Raw genomic sequence first — 23,019 nt, 5'->3', positions numbered from 1 at the left:
TAAAAAAGGTGACCCATCTTTACCATCCAACTATCGCCCCATTTCACTTCTTGATACTATTGAGAAAGTCTTCGAAAAAATCATATTCAAACATCTGTTTAATTTCTTCCATGACACTAATTTCTTTACTTGTTGCCAATCTGGTTTCATGCCAGGTGACTCTACTGCGAATCAATTGGCCTATCTCTACAATACATTTTGCAGTGCTCTCGATAAAGGACTAGAAGTCAGGGTTATATTTTTTTGATATTAGCAAGGCTTTTGATAAGGTTTGGCATCGCGGTCTTCTCTACAAGCTTGAGCGCGCGGGTATCCGTGGAAATCTACTGCGTTGGTTCTCCAACTATCTTTCTAACAGGTGTCAACGGGTCGTTATTCCTAGAGCGTCCTCAAGCATCGCTAAAATACAAGCCGGTGTCCCTCAAGGGTCCACTATTGGTCCCTTAGGTTTCCTTGTATATATCAATGACAGTGTCACTGATATCGAATCTAATATAAACCTTTTCGCAGACGACACCAGTCTGTTTATGATCGTAGAATCCCCTCTTGCGACCGCTACTCAGCTACAATCTGACGTAAACAGGATTACGGAATGGGCCGACACATGTCTTGTCAATTTTAATCCAGCAAAATCAGAATCTCTTGTCATCTCTCGTAAAAGGATGAAACCCTTTCATCCCTCCATCAGCATGACCAATTCTACAATCCCCTCCGTCGACAGTCACAAACATCTCGGGGTAGTGATTTCCAATGATTGCAAATGGCATCAACAGATTGATTTGATCAAAGCTAAGGCCTGGACCAGAATCAACATCATGAAACGATTGAGATACCTTTTAGATAGAAAATCACTCGAAGTCATTTACCTTTCGTTCATTCGCCCAATAATGGAATATGCAGATGTAGTTTGGGACAACTGTAGCCAATACGAAAAAGATGATCTGGAGAAAATTCAAAACGAGGCTGCCCGTATTGTTACTGGTTGCACCAAACTATGCTCAATTCGTAACTTACAGCAAGAAACTGGATGGGAGGCCCCTGTGGGAAAGGCGACACAAACATAAACTTGTTCTTTTCTTTAAGATGGTAAATGGACTTGTTCCTGACTACTTGTGGTCCCTTGTTCCGGATACGGTAGGTCAGGCTACACAAATGAGGCTGAGAAATGATGCCGATCTTCTCAATATCCGTGGTAGAACTGTCCAATACATTAATTCCTTTCTCCCCTCTGCAATTGACAGCTGGAATGCTCTACCCAACGAGGCCAAAGAGATCAGACATTTAGACTCCTTCAAGTCCTACCTAAACACTAATAAACCCAAACCCAACTCACTGTTAATTATGGTGCCCGGCGAGCACAGGTTCTTCATACTCGTCTTAGAACTGACTGTAGCGGTCTCAACCAAGATTTATTCTCAAAAAACATTATTCATTCGCCTCTCTGCGCATGTGGTGCCATTGAAACTACATACTATTACCTATGCCTTTGTCCCAACTTCTCCGATATCAGAATAGAACTCTTTGACAGCATAAGACCTCTAGCGGACATCACGCTCAAGAATCTTCTCTACGGCGATGATAACTTAAGCTTGCAACAAAACAAGTTGATATTTGACGCTGTACATCGCTTCATTATAGCATCAAGGCGATTTGACAACAGTTAGTATGCCAAGTATGTTCGGCCTGATAAGTCACTCGACTTTAATGCCTGCCATTATTGTATGTAATTTATCTGTAAGGAGAGGAACTATTTTAGTTAATTCTATCGTTCCAATCCTTTTCCTATTGTGTGTAGTCATGTCAGTTGTCATTCTTAAATGTACATTACGAAATAAATATGTTTAAACTAATAATTACCTTCTTTTATGAGATAGTAGCCTGGCTCCCTGGCTGCATGGTTATTTTTTATATAAATACAGGAAACATTTTATTAGAAAATTTTAAGCCTCTAAAATAGCACAATTTTATCTGATGGCTGAACCATACAGCCTGGTGAAAGTTTGCCAATGTAACCCTAGATTAACCCTGTGAACTGTTAACTACTGAGAACCCTATCAATTGTAAAGTAATTAACTATCCAATGTAATGACAAGTTCTCCTTAATTACCAATTTGATAAGGGTCATTTGAGAAAATATCAATTGTTATTTTCTAGAAGAGTATGATCTTGAGACCATCCATGATTCAACAGTTTACTAGTAAATGTAAGTGTGAAATATTGTATGTGGATAATTATTTGGAGGTGACATAAACTCAAGATCTTTTTTATGAATTTTTAGATTTTATTAAATGTTAAATAAGGAAACACCAGCTGCAGAAAGTGTTTACTGTTATGGTAAAATTAACCTGTACATAAAAAAGTTCAAAATGTATTTTTATGTGGAGAAATGAAAGAAAACAGAAAAGAAAGCACTTCTTTAATGAAAAAACAGACTTGTACTGGTACATAACTGACCGACTGTTGGGTAATAATATTGTTTCACTGGAGAAAAGTTTGTATTTTAAATGATTTTTTTATTAAACAAAGAAAAAAAGGTGCTGGTGAGCTTAAAAGTGCTTAGCGCCTTGAAATCTGTTTTTGTCGTCAGTGAGGCCAGTTCTAGATGACACCAAGTCAGTAGATTATTTTCACTTTTAAAGGAGTTCATAGTTTAAAGTTCTAAGGTTAATGAAATTTTACACAAAGCTTTAAATCAGTTCTGTGATGAACTGTGAAATCAGTTCTGTGATGAACTGTGTATTATAAAGCGTTTAAATTATAAATATTGTTAATAATATTTTTTTTTGGTCTGTGTGTTTGGGCGTTATTCTTAAGGGATTAGAAGCGTAATAGAGTACCTCCTTTTTGAAGAGTATTCAATTTCTACCATAAACCTACTTTTACTGCAATTCTACCTCCGTTTTGAAGAGTATTTAATTTCTACCATAAATCTACTTTTACTGCAATTCTTAGGTGGGTGTGGGTTCAAGCCCTACTGGGACCGAATTTTTTCCCCTTATTTTCCTTTTTTGTAGTAAGTTTTTACTTCTTTCAAGACATATAATTGATGTATTGTACAAAAATGGAGAGAAAAAATTAATTTGATAAGCGATTTCAAGCTGTTCAAAGTGAATTTACTACTTAAACAGAAGGGGCAGAGTTACACATCTTTAAAAATATTGCGTTACATGCGGTAAAAGTTCTCTATTTTGCTTTCACTCTCTAGATTACATATCGTGGAAGAAATTTAGGTAGGTTTTACGTCTGTCCCAAGGTTATTTTTAGCTCACCTGTCACATAGTGACAAGGTGAGCTTTTGTGATCACCCGTCGTCCATCGTCAGTCCGTCCGTCCGTACGTCCGTCAACAATTTCTTGTCTGCACGATAGTGGTTTCATTTATGATTTTATTTTTCCCAAACTTGCAAAAAACTTGTATCACCATAAGATCACGGTTCCTTTCTTGAACTGGCCAGATCCCATTATGGGTTCCAGAGTTATGGCCCCTGAAAGGGACAGAATTAGCTATTTTGACCTTGTCTGCACAATAGCAGCTTCATTTAATATTTGATTTTAACCAAACTTGCACACAACTTGTATCACCATAAGATCTCGGTTCTTTTCTTGAACTGGCCAGATTCCATCATGGGTTCCAGAGTGATGGCCCCTGAAAGGGCCAGAATTAGATATTTTGACCTTGTCTGCACAATAGCAGCTTCATTTATGATTTTATTTTTCCCAAACTTGCCAAAAACTTGTATCACCATAAGATCACGGTTCCTTTCTTGAACTGGCCAGATCCCTTAATGGGTTCCAGAGTTATTGCCCCTGAAAGGGCCAAAATTAGCTATTTTGACCTTGTCTGCACAATAGCTGCTTCATTTATGATTTGATTTTAACCAAACTTGCACACAACTTGTATCACCACAAGTTCTTGCTTCTTTTCTTCAACTGGCCAGATTCCATCATGGGTTCCAGAGTTATGGCCCCTTAAAGGTCCAAAATTGGCTATTTTGGCTTTTGCAGCGATATAGAGACTTCATTTATGCTTTTATTTGAAACAAACTTCCAAAATATCTTCAACAACAATAAATCTTGGATTCCATGACAAATCACATCCAATCTTAGGTTCCAGAGTTATTTTATATCTGATTACCTCCCCTGATTGGAATCAAAATGGATTTATATCAGTAAGTTCTTACAGGACTTATTTGAAATTTCATTATTGTTATTAGTTGGACTGAGACAATCAGGGTAAATAACTATGGACTGATTTTATGTCAAATTACCTCCCTTTATTTCAAATTAAAATTGTTATATCTCCATAACTACTGAAGATACTGATCTGAAATTTCATTTATGTCAATAGATTTATTTGGCAGATCCTTCTTTTGTCCACTTACAATATTTTTTTTTAATTACTTCCTTTTTACGTTACTATAAATAGCTTATTTTTAGTAACTTTTTTATTATTGGCCATAGGGAAAACAAGAGACCAGTTTTCTGTGCTACAACATGGATGGTACCTCCAATTTTTAGGTGTACTTTAACACATCTATACCTTGTAAGCTTTTTTTTTCTTTTTGGTTAAATTTCTTCCCTTTGTTGTTCCTGTCCTTTGGACTTAGATTTTTTTTCTGAGGACCTTCTTGTCCTCAAGTGCAGTGATAACAGGTGAGCGATATAGGGCCATCATGGCCCTCTTGTTGAATGAAGTAAGCAAAATTCAAAACAGAAACACAGGATTCGACCTTATTTTTTCAGTGTTGAAGTTAGAATTCTGTCTCATTAAATCTGTTTACTTGAGGAACCCTCGAAAAAATGATATTGACATTTTTATTTTGTATTTTATAATTGTTTACCAATAGTTGATGTTTCTTTTATTAAAATAACAAATTGTTTTGCCAGAAGCAAGAATATTACCCTATATTAAATTTTTTAAAATACCTATAGAGTTTCAATCTTGCATCTGCATTCGTTTTTGGAGATGGGAACTTGCATGCAAAATTTATTTTAACCAGGATTTTTTAAGTCTGAAGTGGGGCATAATTCAGCCAAAATGCATGTCAGAGTTATGGAACTTGATGCTATCACCTAGTTTTATTATCCTGAAGAAGCATGTGAAGTTTCAATTCAATACATACAATCATTAGTTTTGGAGATGGGAACTTGCACACAAAACTTTAACCAGGACTTTCTAAGTCCAAAACGGGCCATACTTTGGCCAATGCAAGATGTGTCTCAGCAATAATGGTACATTGTGTGCTGCTATAATGGAGAAAAAACAAATGCAAATGGAGCAGTTTCAAAAGTTAAGCTTTTGCCACTGCCAGTTGGTCAAGAGAATAAAACATAATGTCCTTTTACACATTCTTTTACAACATGCTCTTGTCTTATTTGTTCATATTTTAAACTTTTAAGTATAGCTTCAGCCATTTCACCATTAAAAGTGAAGTTTAAAATTATCTAATTCTTCATTATAAGATCACAACTCCACTAAAAAATATGTAAAAGCACATTCCTGTTGTCTGATAAGCCAATACAAGCTGAGGGCAGGCCATAAATCGGTAAATTAGCTGCGGCTCATTAAATGATGGTTAGCACATGAAACCCTTAGGTAACACGTCAGAGTAATAGCAGCCGATTGTCACTGAAAGAAATTATTAGGAATTTGTCTCACAAATTTGTGAGACACTGGTAGCCAACTTTCACCAGTCCCTATGTTTGGAGCCAGGGGCAATAAAGAATGTCAATGTAGAAACAACCCTCTGGAGTTACTTCCCTCGTAATGAAGAAAACTGATATATGTAAATAAGAACAAACATAGGGACGGGAGCCAGTTTAATGAGATAGGCTCATGGCCTTCTGTGTATGCCTTTTTCGACATGTCTTTAAAATGTTATTTTATGGTAGTAAATGACTTTATTACTTGTCTCTCCATATGCATCTGTCACATTCATTAACCTTATTTACAAGAGTGTCTACGAAAGTGTTGTTCGAGTGTTATTAGAAGGGATTAATTCTCCAACATTAAGCGTACACATGCATTGAATGCACACAAAAAATCTAGGTTAAACCTAATCCTAAACTTATTCAGTAAATTAAAACGCAATGCGTGCGTTCTTATGGTGGTATATTAAGGACATGCATTTATTTTGTTTAATATTAAATTATCTCGAGCGCACGACACCTTATCTAGTGCTCTCGATATCTTTTCTCGTGCGCGTGGCATCTTATCTCGAGTGCACGACATTTTATCTCGTGTGCACAACATATTATCTCGTCCGCACGATAACTTATCTCGAGCACACGACATCTTATCTCGAGCGCATGACATATTATCTCGTGTGCACAACATATTATCTCTTGCGCACGGCATCTTATCTCGAGCGCACGACATATTATCTCGTGCATACAACATCTTATCTCGAGCGCACGACATCTTATCTCGTGCGCGCGACATCCTGTCTCCTGCGCACGACATTTTAGCATTTGAAAATTAGCATGGCACAAAAGCCTACCAAGCCTAGTTGTGTATACCAGTATAGTTGAAATATTATGGTTAAATGATATTCTCTGGTGTCGTGGCTCTGAATTTGTGGCAGCTCGTCTTACAAACTCCTAGATGATATATTTCCAGAGCCAACGATAGCCTGCAACCAATACCAGTCCGTTGGAAAATCTCTTGATTTAGAAACAAGATATCTGCCGACACGTGCATTTATATAAGTTTCAATGATCATTTTTCAATGCCTATAAATTTACAAAATTCCGCGCGAGTTTTCGTCAATTCCGGTGACGACATTTTTACCAATATTTTAAAGTATGATACCTACGTTTGAGATATTTACACGTGTCAAAAAGCAATAAATTAAGTTTGTTTTGCGCTGGTTCGGTGCTATTTTGTAATAATTGCAGTTAATATTTCATGCAATTAAAATATATTAATAAACAATTAATATACCGGTATTAACTTAAAACGTTTTAGATATTATTTCAATATTCTGCCATACTGAAGTTCCTGAATTTTCTTTATAGGTTTTAAAAGTACAATATAATCCCACGTAAGTTTGATCCACTCTCATACAGGTGTCGATTTTGGTTGAATCGTTCAGGCTTCGTCACAATTTGACGTCAAGTAGAAGTCATATACAAGGCACCTTCAGCTTGAAGTAAGCAACGTAGATATACAACTTGACTAATGCGTGTGTTTTGGGCAGTAAAGTTCGAAAGCAAAGCAGAGATATTAAGGTAAATGCCACAGGTGCCTATATGTATATAGGGAAAAATGTTCCTACGGGCAGAATTTCTTTAAACTTTGTGTACTGACTGAGAATCAAGTTTAAAACGGAAATATGTATCAAAGATCATAGGTACAACAAAATGTACCCAGGCTTGATCTTGAATTATCTGCCCTTGAAAGTAGATTTTTTTCAGTATTTTCCGACTCTCAAGGGCAGATAATTCATGACCAAGGATGGGTTCCTATGGTTTGTTGTATTTCGTATTTTTGTTTTTGATTTGATTCTCTATCAGTAAAAAAAGTTTAAAGAAGAAATTCTTTCTGTAAGAAAAAGTTTCCCCATGTTAATATAAAGACTGTTGCAAATGTTCTTAATTAACTATGAACATGACAAAATGATAACGCAAAGTCCTGGTCTTTCCAATGGACCGAATTTCTTTTAACTTTGTATACTGACTGCAAATGCAGTCTGAAACAGAAACAAAAATTAAAATACACAGTTCTCTTGCCTTGATCTTACATCATCTGCCCTAAGCTTGAAAAATGGATTTTTTTAGTATTTTCTGATTTTCAAGGGCAGATAATTCATGATCAAGCCAGGGTACCTATGATTTTAATACATATTTCCGTTTTAAACTTGATTCTCAGTCAGTACCCGAAGTTTAAAGAAATTCTGTCCGTAGGAACATATTTCCCTATAATACATATAGGCAACTGTGGCATTTACCGTAAATACAAATGTTTTCAACTGTTTGCTTTGTATAAATGTATTTCCATACAGGAACTTAAGACACGCATGCGCAGTCCAATGTATTCAGACTAGTTATAGCACAAGTTAACTCACAAGTGTTGTCACATATTCCTTTTGAAAAATAATTTACTCCCGCTTTCAACAGTGCTTAGTCGTGTTAGTTATCAATGGTATATACCATTTGGGTCGAAAGTCTGCTTTGCGTTCGCGCATATTTCAAATTATGTGAGCACGTATTAAAAATGCGTGCACGCGTGTATGTGCACTCTTGCACACATGCACGTGTATATATTTATACGTGCACTCATAAATCAGTACGTCCGCGTGTAATTTTTATACGTGTACGCGTAAATATGTAAGTGCACGATTATATGGACCTGCGTATATACATAAACATACCTTTATTATAAATGTGGCCCGATTCTTTAAAAGATGCATTTGTTGTTCCAGTATTGAAACAAGGAAACAAAGAAGATCCAAACAACTATCGCCCTATCTCAATTTTATCGGCAGTATCTAAAATATTTGAAAGACATAGCGATTCAAATACAATCCTTTTTTTTCAAAAAATCTAATACCATACACGAAACTCAGTCAGGATTTAGATCCAATCATTCATGCCATACAGCTCCTACGCGATTAATAGATGCCTGGTTAAAAGACGTAGATTCTGGAAAGTATGTAGGTGCTGTATTTCTTGACTTAAGGAAATAAGGAAAACATTTGAATGTTGAGCACACTATTTTACTACATAAACTAAGATTGTATAAATTTTCAGATAGTACAATTAAATTATTCCAGTCGTATTTATCTAACAGGAAACAGTTGATCAAAGTTGGTAACTTCAGATCCGAATAAATAACCGTTACTTCCGGCGTTCCACAAGGTTCAATTCTCGGTCCCCTTTATTTTTTACTTTATATCAATGACATAGCATTATCAACAAACAAAGGTTATATTGATCTATACGTTGACGACTCGACAATATATGAATCTGATTATGATATGAAAATTGATGAAAATAAACTCCAAGAAAACTTAAATAAGATTGAAAAATGGTGTTTTTCAATCAACATGCTGTTACATCCATGAAAAACAAAATATATGTAAATACAGTCAAACTCGCTTTATACGAACTCTTCGGAACCTGGGAAATGTGTTCGTATCAAACGAAATTCGTATTAACGAATGTATGACACCCGGATAATTTGCCCGAGCAAGTTGGGCAGTATCACCAGTGAATAGCTTCCGATGAATTAAAAAACAGTAGTGAGTAGATGTTCATTGGGAGTTTTAAACTGATTATGTGAGTGTATTCAGGTTAGTATATACAATAAAGTAACTCAACAAAATTCATAACTTAAACACGTAAAATGTATGAAAATAAAATTTAATGTACAAATGTATTGAATCATCAAGTGTTATAGCACATATAGATCTAGCACATATAGATACATAGGAATACAGTAACGTGTATACGTCAATGCATTTTTGCAACAGGTACTTTACACATGGTATTTCAATCTTTTACTTGAAAAAAAAACTGGTAAATTTTGGTTGAATTTTACTATTATTTAGTTCCTGAATCCCAAATTCCTCTAATTCTGAACAATATTTGAAAGAAATTGCTTTTCTTCTTATGCCAGACTTAGGCGTAGCCATTATGATATCAGAACTACACTACATGGCTCTAAAACATACAATGAAATTATATTTTTATGGACAGGTGTATTAATGAAAGTGATTATCGCTCAATTGCTGAAAACATTATTACTTGGACTCGATTGTAATGAATAAAATAACTGCATACATAATCTTAATCTCTTTATTATGTATTTATCGATTACAGGTGATAATTACTTCAATTAATTATAAGCACTTTACAGATTCAAACTGTTAAAAAATCACGCGAAGCAAAAACTGGCCGCCGACTTCTAAAATTAGTTCGTATCAAAAAATGGAAACTTATGACATTTTAGCTCATTGGGACTTCCAAAATGTGTTCGTATCTCCCGAAAATTCGTATGAAGCGAGTTCGCTATTACCGAAATAATTTTAAAAAGAAATAGAAGGATTCAGCCGGGGAATCCGGATTTTGTTCGTTGTAGCCGAAAATTCGTATCAAGCGAGTTCGTATTAAGTGGACTCGACTGTATGTACAAAACACAAGAAACGCAACTGCAGCAATTTGAACTTAACTTAACTATCGGCAGATCTGTCACAGAAAATGTAAAAGTTCAAAAAGTTTTAGGAATTTATATTGACAATACACTCTCGTGGGCTATGCAAATAGATAAAGTATGTTTAAAAGTTAACTAAAAAATTGCACTCTTGAAAAGGATTGTTTATTTTTTAACAAAGGATATGAAAAAAAATATTCTACAACGCATACATTTTGTCTGTTTTAAATTACTGCTGAACAGTTTGGTATACAGGCAGTAAAGGTTAAATAAGATTTTTGCACTTCAAGGAAGAGTTGCTAGAATTGTTTTACATATCTGATATTTTAACATTTTCCAGCAATGAAATTTATGGCCTAAGACCAGTTGTACATAATAATATTTTAATATCTAAATATCATACAAATTATATGAAAAGGTCATTTGGCTATAATAGTGCTAAAGTATGTAATATCATTCCACAGAATATTCGTTGTGTGAATTCACTTTCTTCTTTCAAAAAACAAATATAAAAAATATCTATTAGGATCTGAATAACTGCAACTATTTTTTCTGCCATTGCTATTTGTTTTTATTTTCTTTTGTGTGGGTGAATGTTTCTTTGAGTGATTTGAGTTTTTTTCTTTTTTATGATTGATATACAAGTATAAATATTTTTCAAATTAAATGGAGTGTTTGTCAAGAGTGAATGTTGAATTCAAATGTTTATCACTTAAATTCTGTCATTTTATTGTAATTAGATAATGAGTTTTTATCTCTTTTTTTTGTGTTGAAATGTTGTATTAATCTACAGAAGGCCACATTGAAACTTAAGATGTTTAATATGTTCTAACACTGTTATATAATTTTCTTTTTATTTTATGCTTTATTATGTTGAGATATGCATTTTTCAACAAACTTTAATCTTAGCGCGGGAAACAGACGCGCGTAAACGAACATGACGTCAGACGTGTTGGTACGTGAAAGACGCACACGACATAAAGTTTTATTTTACTTCTTGCCGCGTGCATAACATTATGAAATTCAGATTAAGTAAAATAATTTGAATCGAGAAATATACTATAAAAAACAAAGTGCGGCTACAATAATTTTCATCCTTATTTAAGGAAATAATTTAAAACTCATACTCAATATACAAGTAGATCGGCAAAGCTATATATACAGTGAGTGATACGCAGTGAGTGATATGGATTATATCTCACTGATAAAACACAGTATTTCATCAGTTAGCATAAAATAAATTTTGGATATATAATCAGATGTTGGTCTGTAGAGTTTATACTGTAAAATTATTAATGTAAATATCTTTTGAGAAAACTCTATTTTTACTCTGCTTTCCGATGTCCGCTTTCCATTCTCCGACCTCATACATGTTTGTTCAGATATAACTATAACTACGTACAAACGAAACATACATGACAGAAAATTAGAAGCCATATAATTTCGCTACGTTTCAAGAAAGGGCATAGTATCATCCTTGAAAGGGACGCTAGGCGTTATTATGCGAGGATATTTGATACGTTTTGCGTAGTTCAGAAATTTGAGTATTAAATTCAAACCTTATAAGTGAATTTGATGAGCTATTTATATTGTTTAATTCAAATGCATACAATGTGTACAATTAGATAAAGACAAGCCGAATCGCAGTTAAGGGTAATAAATCTTATTTGTCACTTTCTATATGCATAATGATATATAATTTACTAATGAAGTCATAATGTCAATAAAGGGCTGAATGTAAGACTGTATGAATTCTGCAAATATTGACAGAAAATGCAAACGAACAATTCATAACCGGGACTATCAGTTACTTGTCCTCTGTGATTTTGAACTTCATTCTATATTTCTAGCGGGACGGAGTAGCACATTTCATTCCATTTCGTAAACAGACTCCAACCAAATCTTCTATCATTTTCTTCGTTTTATTCCTTTTTTTCAAAGGAATTTCGCATTGATTTTGTACACAAGGCTCCGCTAGGCTTGAGTTTGTTTGCTTTTGTGGCAGGCCATGAATAAAGTTGAAATTAGTAAGGTTATAATTGCACATTGTTATCGAGATATGCTACATTCTATATTTTTATATTGCCGGTTCCCAATGAAATGTAAAAAAAAGGTATTCAATTCGCCTTTAAATAACACGTCAAATATTTGTATTTTTTTGCGAATTTAATGACTTTGAAAACTGATAAGCGAAGGTAGTTCGTACGTTAGAATTCTTTTCATCTTAAACCTGATAATATCCTACTTCATAATTAAAAACAATTATTCTGAGATCTTCATGTTATTTTTACATGCTAATAATTCACTCGATATGTAGACAGCGTGTGCAATGTATTAAGGTTTTAACAGTTTACAATAAACTTGGTTTATTTAGATATAGTCTAAACAAAAGTATTTCCAGTTTCCTTAATGTGATTAATGCATAAATATATAATAGAAAACTCTACACTGAGATCAATCTGTAAAATCAAACAGGTTGTTTTTTCTACAAATAAGATAATAGGATCTTTTTACTCGTCAGTACTCGAATCAATCTTTCACGGTAACATTGCTTCTGATGAGGATAATTGTTGTCAAAAATCTTCCACTAGGTGAACGCCCTGGATGCAAAGTTATTGCCTTTTTTCCGACTGAAAAAAGCATTTTACATTAAAAACAAACGTTTTTCTTTTCAATTTGGCTTGGCGGTCTAAATTATATTCTAATCCCAGTATAGTTTCGTATATTTGTAAAGTATATGTAATTGTTTTCACTGTTTAATTAATATTTCAATAATCTAGTGTAAAATGCATGTTGACATAATTACCCCACCCACATTATTTTCAATGGAAAAAACGTATTTGGATCTACAAAAAAATTCTGACATTAAGATTTTCAAAATATTTTGCAGCATTACACACAAAAATGCTTCAAAATGGAAAGAAAAAGGTTGGGGTCACCGTGCATCTAAGAGATTTAGTAAAAAAAAAAACTGCTAAAAAGTGGTGAATTTTGATATTTTTTGTTCTTTTTGTTTTAATTTATATTTTCTAGATAATATAAAGTGCTATCTTGAAAACTTTTATTTTATTTATAGCTTAACATTATATGTATCAGTCAGAAAAATATCAAAACTAAACCTGATCTACTTTAATAGATATTTGAAATTACCTTCCCCTACCCCATTGTAAATCTTACGTTAATTTTAGGCAAATGCCAGCCAAAAATAAGGGTGAACAAATTTTTTCGCAAAAAGCATAATAAATTTGGTTAAATGGTACATTTTTAGCCATATTTTAATTATTTAGCATTAACTTTTGGCAAAACTTTTGTTAGAAAGCAATATTCGAAGAAACATTTTTCAAAATGGCGGATATCCTGAAAAAAACGCTCGTACATCCTTAAATCACACTTGTTCATTGCTAGAATACATTCTACTTGAAATGAGACGGTTTATACACCCCACACGGCAAGTTTTGCAGATCGAAACCGAAAATAGGAATTCTTTGTGCGGACAAGAGCAAATATGCGCCATTTTTACGGTAGTAGATCACAACTGACCGGCATTTCACTAGGAACTACTCAATCCCCTATTTTCTTTTCGTTTCTTTCGTTAATTTATGTTAGAACTTTCATGAAAAATAGGTGTAGGATTATAAGGATCTTACATGCCTGCCTGTGTAAGACGGGGTTTTCCCTACCCGAGTTACAGTGTGGAATGGAAAACCGAGCGTCAGCAAGATTTTATCCAAGCTGTCCCGAGGGTTGTGAAAACAGCCGTCTTACGTAGATACATGTTAGATAATTTTTCTTGCGTATGACGTTCAAAATAGATTATTGAGACAAATAAATTTGGGTATTGCTTGAAATTATATATATGTGTATGACGTCATACAAGTATCAGTACTATGTGACGTCACCTAAGTGCACGCTATTTTAGACAAGGTTTTTTCCTTTAGGGAAAGACAATCATATCTATTCATGGCGCGTGCTTAGACAAATGTATACTTTCCCCGCTTGGTAGGCAAGAAAAAGTGATGTTCTATAAAGATACGTAAATACGATCTGAAGTTATCGTTTTTATATGAAACAAAGAAGAATTTGAGTTACTGACCTTCAACCTATATTGTTGGCAAGCTTATCTTATTTTATTTTTTGTGTTTATCATTTAATCGTTTTGACACAATTAATTTAGTAAAAAGAGATTAACTATGAATCATTTAAATACCCTTTTTTAGAATAAGTGCAGATTAGTGGCGTTGTTTCTATATATCGAGCCCAGCACTTCAATAGTTGCCGGAAATATAATTTCGATAATCAACTGGTTATCAACTGGTTTGCAATTTTCAGTAAATGTTTGGCACTAACATTGCTTGTACAAAAACAAAATTAGCCAGAAAAGGCTGTTTTACCTTCTTATCATCTAACTGCTGTCCTGTCGAATCTTTGGGGATAATCCCAGGACTCATTCCTTCAAGGCTTTCTTCGGAAACATCGGGCTGAATCAGCTCGTAGCTATTTTGAACATTGCTTTCCGTCGTGGAGCAATCGCTACAACTGTCTGAACTCGACTTATCTATTCAAATTTGTAAATGCTGCATTTAAGAATTAATGTATAGCTGCATTTAAGAATTAAAGTGTAGAAAACCGTATTTTAACGTTATTAATACATGGAAATAGGTTATACGTCCGCGGAATAATTTCACGAGGGCGTAACCCAAGTGAATTTTTCTGGCGAAGTATAACATATTTTAAGTGTATTAAGTGTAGGTAAAACACGAATTTGCTATATATCATTTCGATTCAAATATGCCCATAATCTAAAACAGTAGATAAATATAGAAGCGCTCTTTCTTGGTCGCAACAAAAACATTGACGTCATCGCACGTTAACGTGACGTCATTTTAGCGTAAGCGCGTTTTAACAGAAACATGCATATTAGAATTAAGTGTAACACACGTTTACTGAAATCTTAAGCATCTACCTGCATTATATTTACTGTCCCTTTCCGCTACTAACTGTACTGATAAAAATTGTTTGATTTACGTAATTCAACATTTTCATTGTAACGCGGTTTCGGACCAGGTTACATTTTGACGTTTTAAATGCAATAACATCTTTATCTGTATATGTAAGAAAATCAAAACTTGTTCTAGAAAATTAATATTACTCCACTAGTTTCTTTCATAACGTTTATGTAAAGTTTCCTTAAAATTTGACATCAATCGATTATAATAGTCATACATAAACAGCGTTTTTGCCAGGGCAGTTATGTTGAAAATATCTTCACAAGAACGAATATAAATCAAAGCAAATATTAAATAATGCAAATATATCATCGGGGGAAACACTGACGAAAACGTTTGAATTATTGAATAAAATAGTTACAGACTGATCATAACAAACTCACAATACAAATATGAATATCTTATGTAATGATTTCCAGAAGAAATATATTTTCCTGATATTTCCATAAAAATTGATATTTCGATTTTTCAAAAGTCATTCTATTTTTCTAACTGTAGTTTATTTTTTGTAGTATACCATGAAAACAAATGTGATGTCACAAGACGTTGCTGACTTAGGCCGAGATGCTTACCTCTTATTTGAACAAATGATAATAAAAACAAGTATAATGCTAAATAGAGCTTAAGATTTGGTAAAATTGTATCAGATACATTATTAGCAAAATAATATGAGTCAAATATGTCTTCATTTATTAGTTTATAAGTTATATCCTAACATTCATTTAGAAAGACAAGACAGTAGGTGTACAATCTTTTATAATCTAGCTTATGGAGAACGTAAAGTAGTAAAGCTTAAAGTACAAAAAACGAAGAATTGATTTAGGTAATCAGGTAAAATTCAATACTCTAAACTGTAAATGAATCTGACAAACCTTCATCAAAAATGATGCCTAACTCTTTCATATCTGTTGACATTTTCAGTGTTATTGTGTCATCTAAATGTTTCGACAAAGCGTCTGCAATAGAGTCTGTACTATTTGCTATCTTTTCGCTGCCGCACAATGATATCAGATGCTTTATCCCAGCCGGCGAAGATACTGTTATCGGAAGCCTTATGCCACTGTCTCTAGGTTGTGCGGATTCACCTTAAACAGTAATGATTAGCAATAAAATGTATTCTGTAAAATCTACGCTTTTGCATGAATCTGAAAACTGTAGGATAGGCAGAAATGTACTAAACGGGAGTCATTTCTGCAACAACTAAGATATTTAATGTCCTTTGCATTTCACTGCATTGTAGTTCAAATCAAATGCAAGTTGTGTAATCCGTTCAGTGGACTTGAAAACAAAAATACATTTACTCCGGACGGAGAAAATCAAATTATTTAGCAATTGTTGTACTAAAGTTCTTGCATTTTACACATCCTGTCATTGTAAGCTATCATTGTTTACTTTTTTCTTTCAATTCATTTCAATTGTTACAAAGTTATTGCAAATTTTGATGGGGATGATTCAAACATTGTAATAAAATGAACTGTTCTTCTGCTGTGTGCATCGTCTTATTGCCATCTTAAAATATAGTAATTGTCTATTATCACATGTTTGACGTCGCGGGAGTGTAATTAAGCCATAACTTAAAAATGATAATACACTAGTGTAAATAAAGCTTTGACGTCGACGTCGTTTATAGTATATAGGAGACGTTGGTCAAATTGACTTGTTTATATAATAAAAGAAAGTAGAATTTTTGATGTTTTGACAGGAAAAGCTAACATGTGATAAAAAGAATATTTCATTCGTAACTCTCCACATTAAATTTATTAAACTCGTTGAATAAAATTGATAAAATTTATTTATTTATTATTTTATTCAACTCGTTTAATAAATTCAATATGAATTAACACTCATGCAATATTCTCTATTTAAGTCTTGGTAGCATTTGCAAAGTTACTGTCATAAACACACTTGACAGCAATAAAGGTAATAATTAAAAGAAATCAAACATCTTGTGACCTGCACTTACTCTTTTCGCTGCAAATCATCAATTGATATTTCATAAAATGACAGTTGCAAAACGATTGCTCGGCCAAACATTTGGAAATACGTACAACAGTGAAAGTAAATGAAAACCAATCAAAGGTAGAGTTACACTGTATTTAATAAAACAAACATATGTTTGCAGGTTCAGGAAAATAAGAAATGTTGTCCTAAACCATACATCCGTTTCGTTTCCAAGTTTACTAAGCTTGGTCACAAATTCCCGTAAAAGAATGGAGCTTAAAATTCCACTAAATTTGTGAAGAAATACCCTATATAATGAACATTGCATAACTACTAAGGACCTTCACTCATGTGTTCCTGAAGCACTATCTCTGATTCTTGCAGAACCGTATTTTCCAATAACAATTAATATTATTATCACGAGGTTTTATTTAAATCCTTCAAAGCATGCCCGAGATATGACTCCGGACTGACAGAAAATGGAATTAAAACATTATTTATGTAATAAATGTAAAATAAGCATTAAGGGAAATAAAATAAATCTCGTTCAACCAATCTGTCTGAAACTTGCAGGGCCGCATTGCTCTACAGCAGTTAACATTTCTTACATACGTTGAAAGCCATTAAATTATGTCTGGGAAATGGCTCCAGATTTAGTGCAGAGGACCATAAATCATTTTTTTTTAAGCAATACAACTAATACGTTCAGGGTCGCATTCATTTACAGCATTTAACATTTTTACTGTGTGTTTTTAGAATCTACAAACCAGTTCTGAGATATAACTCCGAACGGATAAGAATCGAATGGAATCACTATGACTGTACTGTATATATTATTGCAAAGGGTCATAAATCCTGCATTCCTCAACCACTCTAAATAAAACACGCAGGACCGCATTGTCCTATAGCAGTTACAACTTTTACCAGGTTTTATTTAAATATCCTTCCAAGAGTTTCTTAGCTTGCACACAACCGATGCTTAAAACAAAAGTCATTCCTAAATGTTTATAATGAAGATGAAGGAAAAATGTTTTGAAATTGTAATGTTCTACATGTTTTTTTTTTCAAATTTCAAATGCATTATGTATCAATTTTCCTAAATTTTGTACTATATTTTGATTTTCTGAATTTAGAAGTTCTACGATTTTGAACATATTCGGTCTGTGCCAGTAACTTTTTGGTATGAATTGTTTTCTTAAGTCATTAAATATTTGAAACTCTAATACAAAGTGGTACTCGTCTACAATACATTTTTCTATCATCTACAGGAATACTAACTGGTCTAACCCATCTTCCGGCCTCAATCTGTAACCTATGAGAGAAAACTCGTAAATGCGTAATTGACGGGCAAAATTTATTAGTATTGAAACAACTAAGATGAAATCTAAACGATGAAATGTGTCTGTACAATAAAGCTCTACTTGAATTATTTAGACTTGAATTCCAATTTTGAATAAACTGGTTACTTAGTCGTTGATTATCCAAACACAAGAACAGATCTGAATTTCCCACACCTTGAAATATCCAAGCATGAACACAGTAAATGTTTCATTAAAGAAAACCAGAAAGCGTATTTTGGGCTATGATAAGTGAACCACCAGAAGTAAATATAATCCCTAAATAACAAAAATTGTGAACAATTTCTATAGGCTGGCCATCATATAAAAGTTCCGTATTTCTAGAAATAACTCCACCTTTTCTGAAAATCATTACTTTTGTCTTTTCAACATTGACCTTAAGTTTCCAAGTCCTACAATGATTATGTAGTAGGTTAATATTATTTTGTAATTCTTCTGCTGAATTAGCAAATACCACTATATCATCTGCATAAAGCAATAGAAATATCTTAAACATACTAACATCTATACAACTAGCATCACTATTTATAGATACACCTGCTTAGTCGTTAATGAACATGGAAAATAAACAGGGAGATAAACACTCCCCTTGTCTGACGCCTAGCATGCAAATATATTCTTCACTTAACTTATTACAATGTTTAACTCTAGATTTTACTGATGTATAAATAAATTTAACTATGCCTAAAATTTTAGCTTTTAAACTTAATTGTATTAATTTGTACCATAAGTTTTCCCTTACGACATAATCAAAGGCCTTAGTATTGTCCACAAATAATCTTTGCTTCCCCTGATTCAAAAACATGTGCAATTAAACCATCTAATACAAATATGTTATCTACACTGAAACCCGCGTGAGCTTTGATATAGACGTTGTAATATTCCGCCCGAGCTTTATTAATCGAGTAAAAAGTTTTCCAATACAGCTTAGCAAATGGTCCGAGAGCTCACGGACTTTTATTGCAACAATTGAGGCCAAAAGAAGTTTATACATTTTTGGAAACAATATTTCATATCCTCCATGAAAACCCATTTCTTAAGTGTCAAGGCCGTGCCTATCTATATTTTGTTCACTTATGTTTGTGATAGGGGAGGTAAAACTCACTTGTAAAAATTCAGGGGATAGGGTAAAGTTTACGACTACCAGTTTTTTCACTGTTTAATTACAGTAGCTATATGATTGTCAGTAAATATATATATGTCAACCAATGTCAGCAAACAGAAATTCATCAAAAAGAAATGAAGGGCAAACTTGATATTTAAGGTCAAAGGTCAAATTTATGTACAAATCACAAAAATTGACATATTTGAAATTTATTTTTATTCTTAAAAATTAGTTTGTTGTCATAAGTCACTCAGCTTTATACACTGTAACTTCCGAAAACCGAACGACCTCCGGACCTGCCTAAAAGATCGGTTTTTGGAAGTTTCCGGAATTCAGAAGTTTGGAAGTATGTAGGCAAAGTGGATATGGTGCACAAAGAGTTATGTTTTCTTATACGTAGGATGAAGGAGATTACTATACTTTTTAATTTTACAATTTCACATAAAGAAATTAATTAATTAATAATTAATTACAAACATTAAGGATAATAAATACATAAATAACAAATATAAATAGAAACAACATAACTTTAGTAATAGCATTTACGCAAACATTTTCCACTTACATTTTACCATCTTTGGAGTCCTGAGTTGTCAGCATTAAATTTTAATTAATGTTGATAATGCATAGTTTAATCAATGTAACTAAATCAGTTAAAGCACCTAACTTTCTTTCTTTCAAACATTAAGAAAGTTTTTAACACGTAAGATATTTAATTCTTCATGTTTTCATAAATTGAATACAAATGAAAATATTCGCTAATACTTCCTTACTTTAGCATCAAGTGATCATTGTGATTATATAGCATGTCAAAATAAACACGCGCCGCTAATAGATAAACAAAAGAACATGTTGACAGCGTTTTTGGATTATCAGGTGACACTTTTAATCCAGCAAAAATTTTGTTGTTCGGTTTTCGGAAGTCAGTCTTAGTGTTAAAATATAAACCGTGCTTCAAAACTCGTCCGGTTTTCAGAATTCGGAAGTTCCGGTTTTCAGAAGTTAAAAATATATAGAAATAAGAACAGAAAAAACGGGACTTTGAGTTTCGTGTGGTTTTCAAAGGTTCCCGGTTTTCAGAAGGTCCGGTTTTCGGAAGTTACACTGTATATGTAATGTGTATATATCAGCCAAAGTCAGAAATGCAAATCTTTTTGCAAAACGTCGAGGTCAACCCTGATAATTGAAGGTCAAAGTTCATTTTCATGCAAAAATATGAAGAATGTTACATGTACTTTTTCTGACGTTTTTAATATGTATTCACGTTGTTAATCACTGAAGTTAATTCGTTTTAATGTCTGTATGTCAGACAAAGTCAGCAGTGCAAAGGTAACCCCAAAACTGCCAATGGTAAAGCTTATATCAAAGGTCAGAGGTCAAATTTGTGTGAAAAAATGCATGAATAGTATCCTATTTGAAATATAACAGCTATTTCTAATCATTATATGTAATTGCTCGTGATTTATTTTAGTGTATATATGTCCCACAATGTCAGTAATAAAGATATCATCTAAAATTAGACAAGTTCAAATGTGATATTAAGGGTCAAAGGTCATTTTCAAGTAAAAGTATGAAAAAATAGCTCTTTAACTTTTCTTCTTGTTAATGATATTTTGTCGATATTAATCAACAATATAAGTTCATTTTGATATATAAAAAGTAGATGTTGTCTGGTATGCACATATTATTTCAAAACATTCAAGGTCAACCATAATTTCAAAGGTCAAAGGTAAAAAAAGTGAGTAAAATGTTGCAATAATATCACCTGTTTGTAATAATTTTAATTGTTTAAAAGTATTTGTTTTGTCATTTTAGTAACTGATCGTTGTTCATTTTACTGTATATATGTCAGACGATGTCATGGAAGAGAAAATAAGTCAAGGTCGAACCTAGTATTAAAGGTCATGGGTCAGTTTTGTGTGAAAGATCAAATTGTAGCATAATTACTCATTACTTTGTTAAAAAATAATAGCGCTTGTTAGAATTTTCTGTTAGCAATTTATTTTAATGTATACATGTCAAGCAAGGACAGGAATGTAGGTCCTATCCAAATAAGGCAAAGCCAAACCTATTATCAAAGGTCAAAGGTCAAATTTGCGTGACAATTCGCCAAAAAACAGTATTTTTGCAATGACTTTTCATTATTAATTCAGGGCATTTCAGAACTATTAACTAATTATTATTCATTTTAAAGTATATATAACCGATGATATCATTCTTTAAATAATAATGAAAAATTAGTCAAGGTCAAATCTGACATTAAAGGTCAAAACAGAGGGCCTTAAAAAAACTGGCTGGAACAAGTTGGGGAGTAAATGCAAAGATCCTCCAATAGCAGAGTACGCATCAACATCATTGGTACCTGCTTCCAAAACCAGTAAAGATAAACTGGACAAGGTTAAATTTCATGTCTGGGGATAATCCCGGGGCAATGAAAACAACTCCAATAAAATAAAGGGGAAAGACAGCCAACCCTGAGCCATAAGAGACAAGACGAGAGTACAAAGCTTTTGTGCATGCAGAAAAGGCAAATAGACTACCATCCCACCCACTCCACTCAAAACTGAGCAGAACCAAGAACAGACTGAAAAGACAGAGTCTTAACCACATCGTCAAAGGACTGCAAAAAGGGAAAACAGCAGCACTGGACACAGATGCAGAGCCGCTCGAGCCCAATGAATGGGTTCCCAGACAATGTGCTCCCAAGTTTAGATTGGATGTGCTAGAAGTAGAAGAAAAGGGAAAGCAACATCAGGGTTACCAACAATCTCTTACGCTAGAAATGATCAATAACCGCTATCTAGCACACTTCTGGATCCAAGAATAACCCGATGGATCAGTGGAAAAGGCAGTTCAGAAAGCTGGGAGTGGTGCCTACATCAAATTTTCAGACAGCTCCTCCTTCATACTCTCTCATCCAGTCGGCAAAGATGCTCCAACAACAGATCCAGATACAAGCCCTCACATCGGCGACACTCGAACTGTATGAGCGAGGATAAAAGGGACAATATATTCCTAACAGACCCCAAGTAAGCTCTTCAGGCTCTCTCAGCAGGTCCATCAGACAAATTAATCAGACAGCTGTTGAAAAACATCAATCTCCTGCCTGAGAGCAACAATGTAAAATTTCAATCGATTCCTGCACATGTTGGCATATCTGGAAATGAAGCTGCGCACAAACTTGCAAAGACAGCAACCAGGCAAATACAGCCCCAACCACCAACTTCATACAGAGAAGCTCAGACTCTGTGGCCTGAGAAAACATATGAAGAAGCTGGGAGTTGCAGAGAAAGCTAAATGTCAGTGCGGATCAGAGGAACAAACACCGTTTCACATTCTGCAGAGCTGATTCTATCTGGAAGAAGCACGCCAGAAAGTTTGGCCAACAAACATCCCATTTGAGACCAAGCCGTGGAGAGATGCCAGCGACCTACAGAATACGGTGCAGTTCATTGCC

General features: G+C 33.7%; 1 protein-coding gene across 1 annotated transcript in view; it reads right to left on the bottom strand.

Annotated features, from left to right (window-relative positions):
- LOC128553183 (uncharacterized) overlaps nucleotides 1-23,019 on the bottom strand; it is a gene marked incomplete at its 3' end in the record, with an annotated part of 48,839 nt that overhangs the window by 17,295 nt on the left and 8,525 nt on the right. Inside the window, 2 exon segments of the mRNA XM_053534301.1 lie at nucleotides 14,544-14,707; nucleotides 16,031-16,243. Coding sequence (XP_053390276.1) covers nucleotides 14,544-14,707; nucleotides 16,031-16,073 — 207 coding nt within the window.

This window comes from Mercenaria mercenaria, unplaced genomic scaffold (genome assembly GCF_021730395.1).
Source record: "Mercenaria mercenaria strain notata unplaced genomic scaffold, MADL_Memer_1 contig_3566, whole genome shotgun sequence".
Lineage (NCBI taxonomy): Eukaryota > Metazoa > Mollusca > Bivalvia > Venerida > Veneridae > Mercenaria > Mercenaria mercenaria.
Note: the sequence above shows the minus strand (reverse complement) of the source record. Positions and strands in the feature narration are given on the sequence as shown.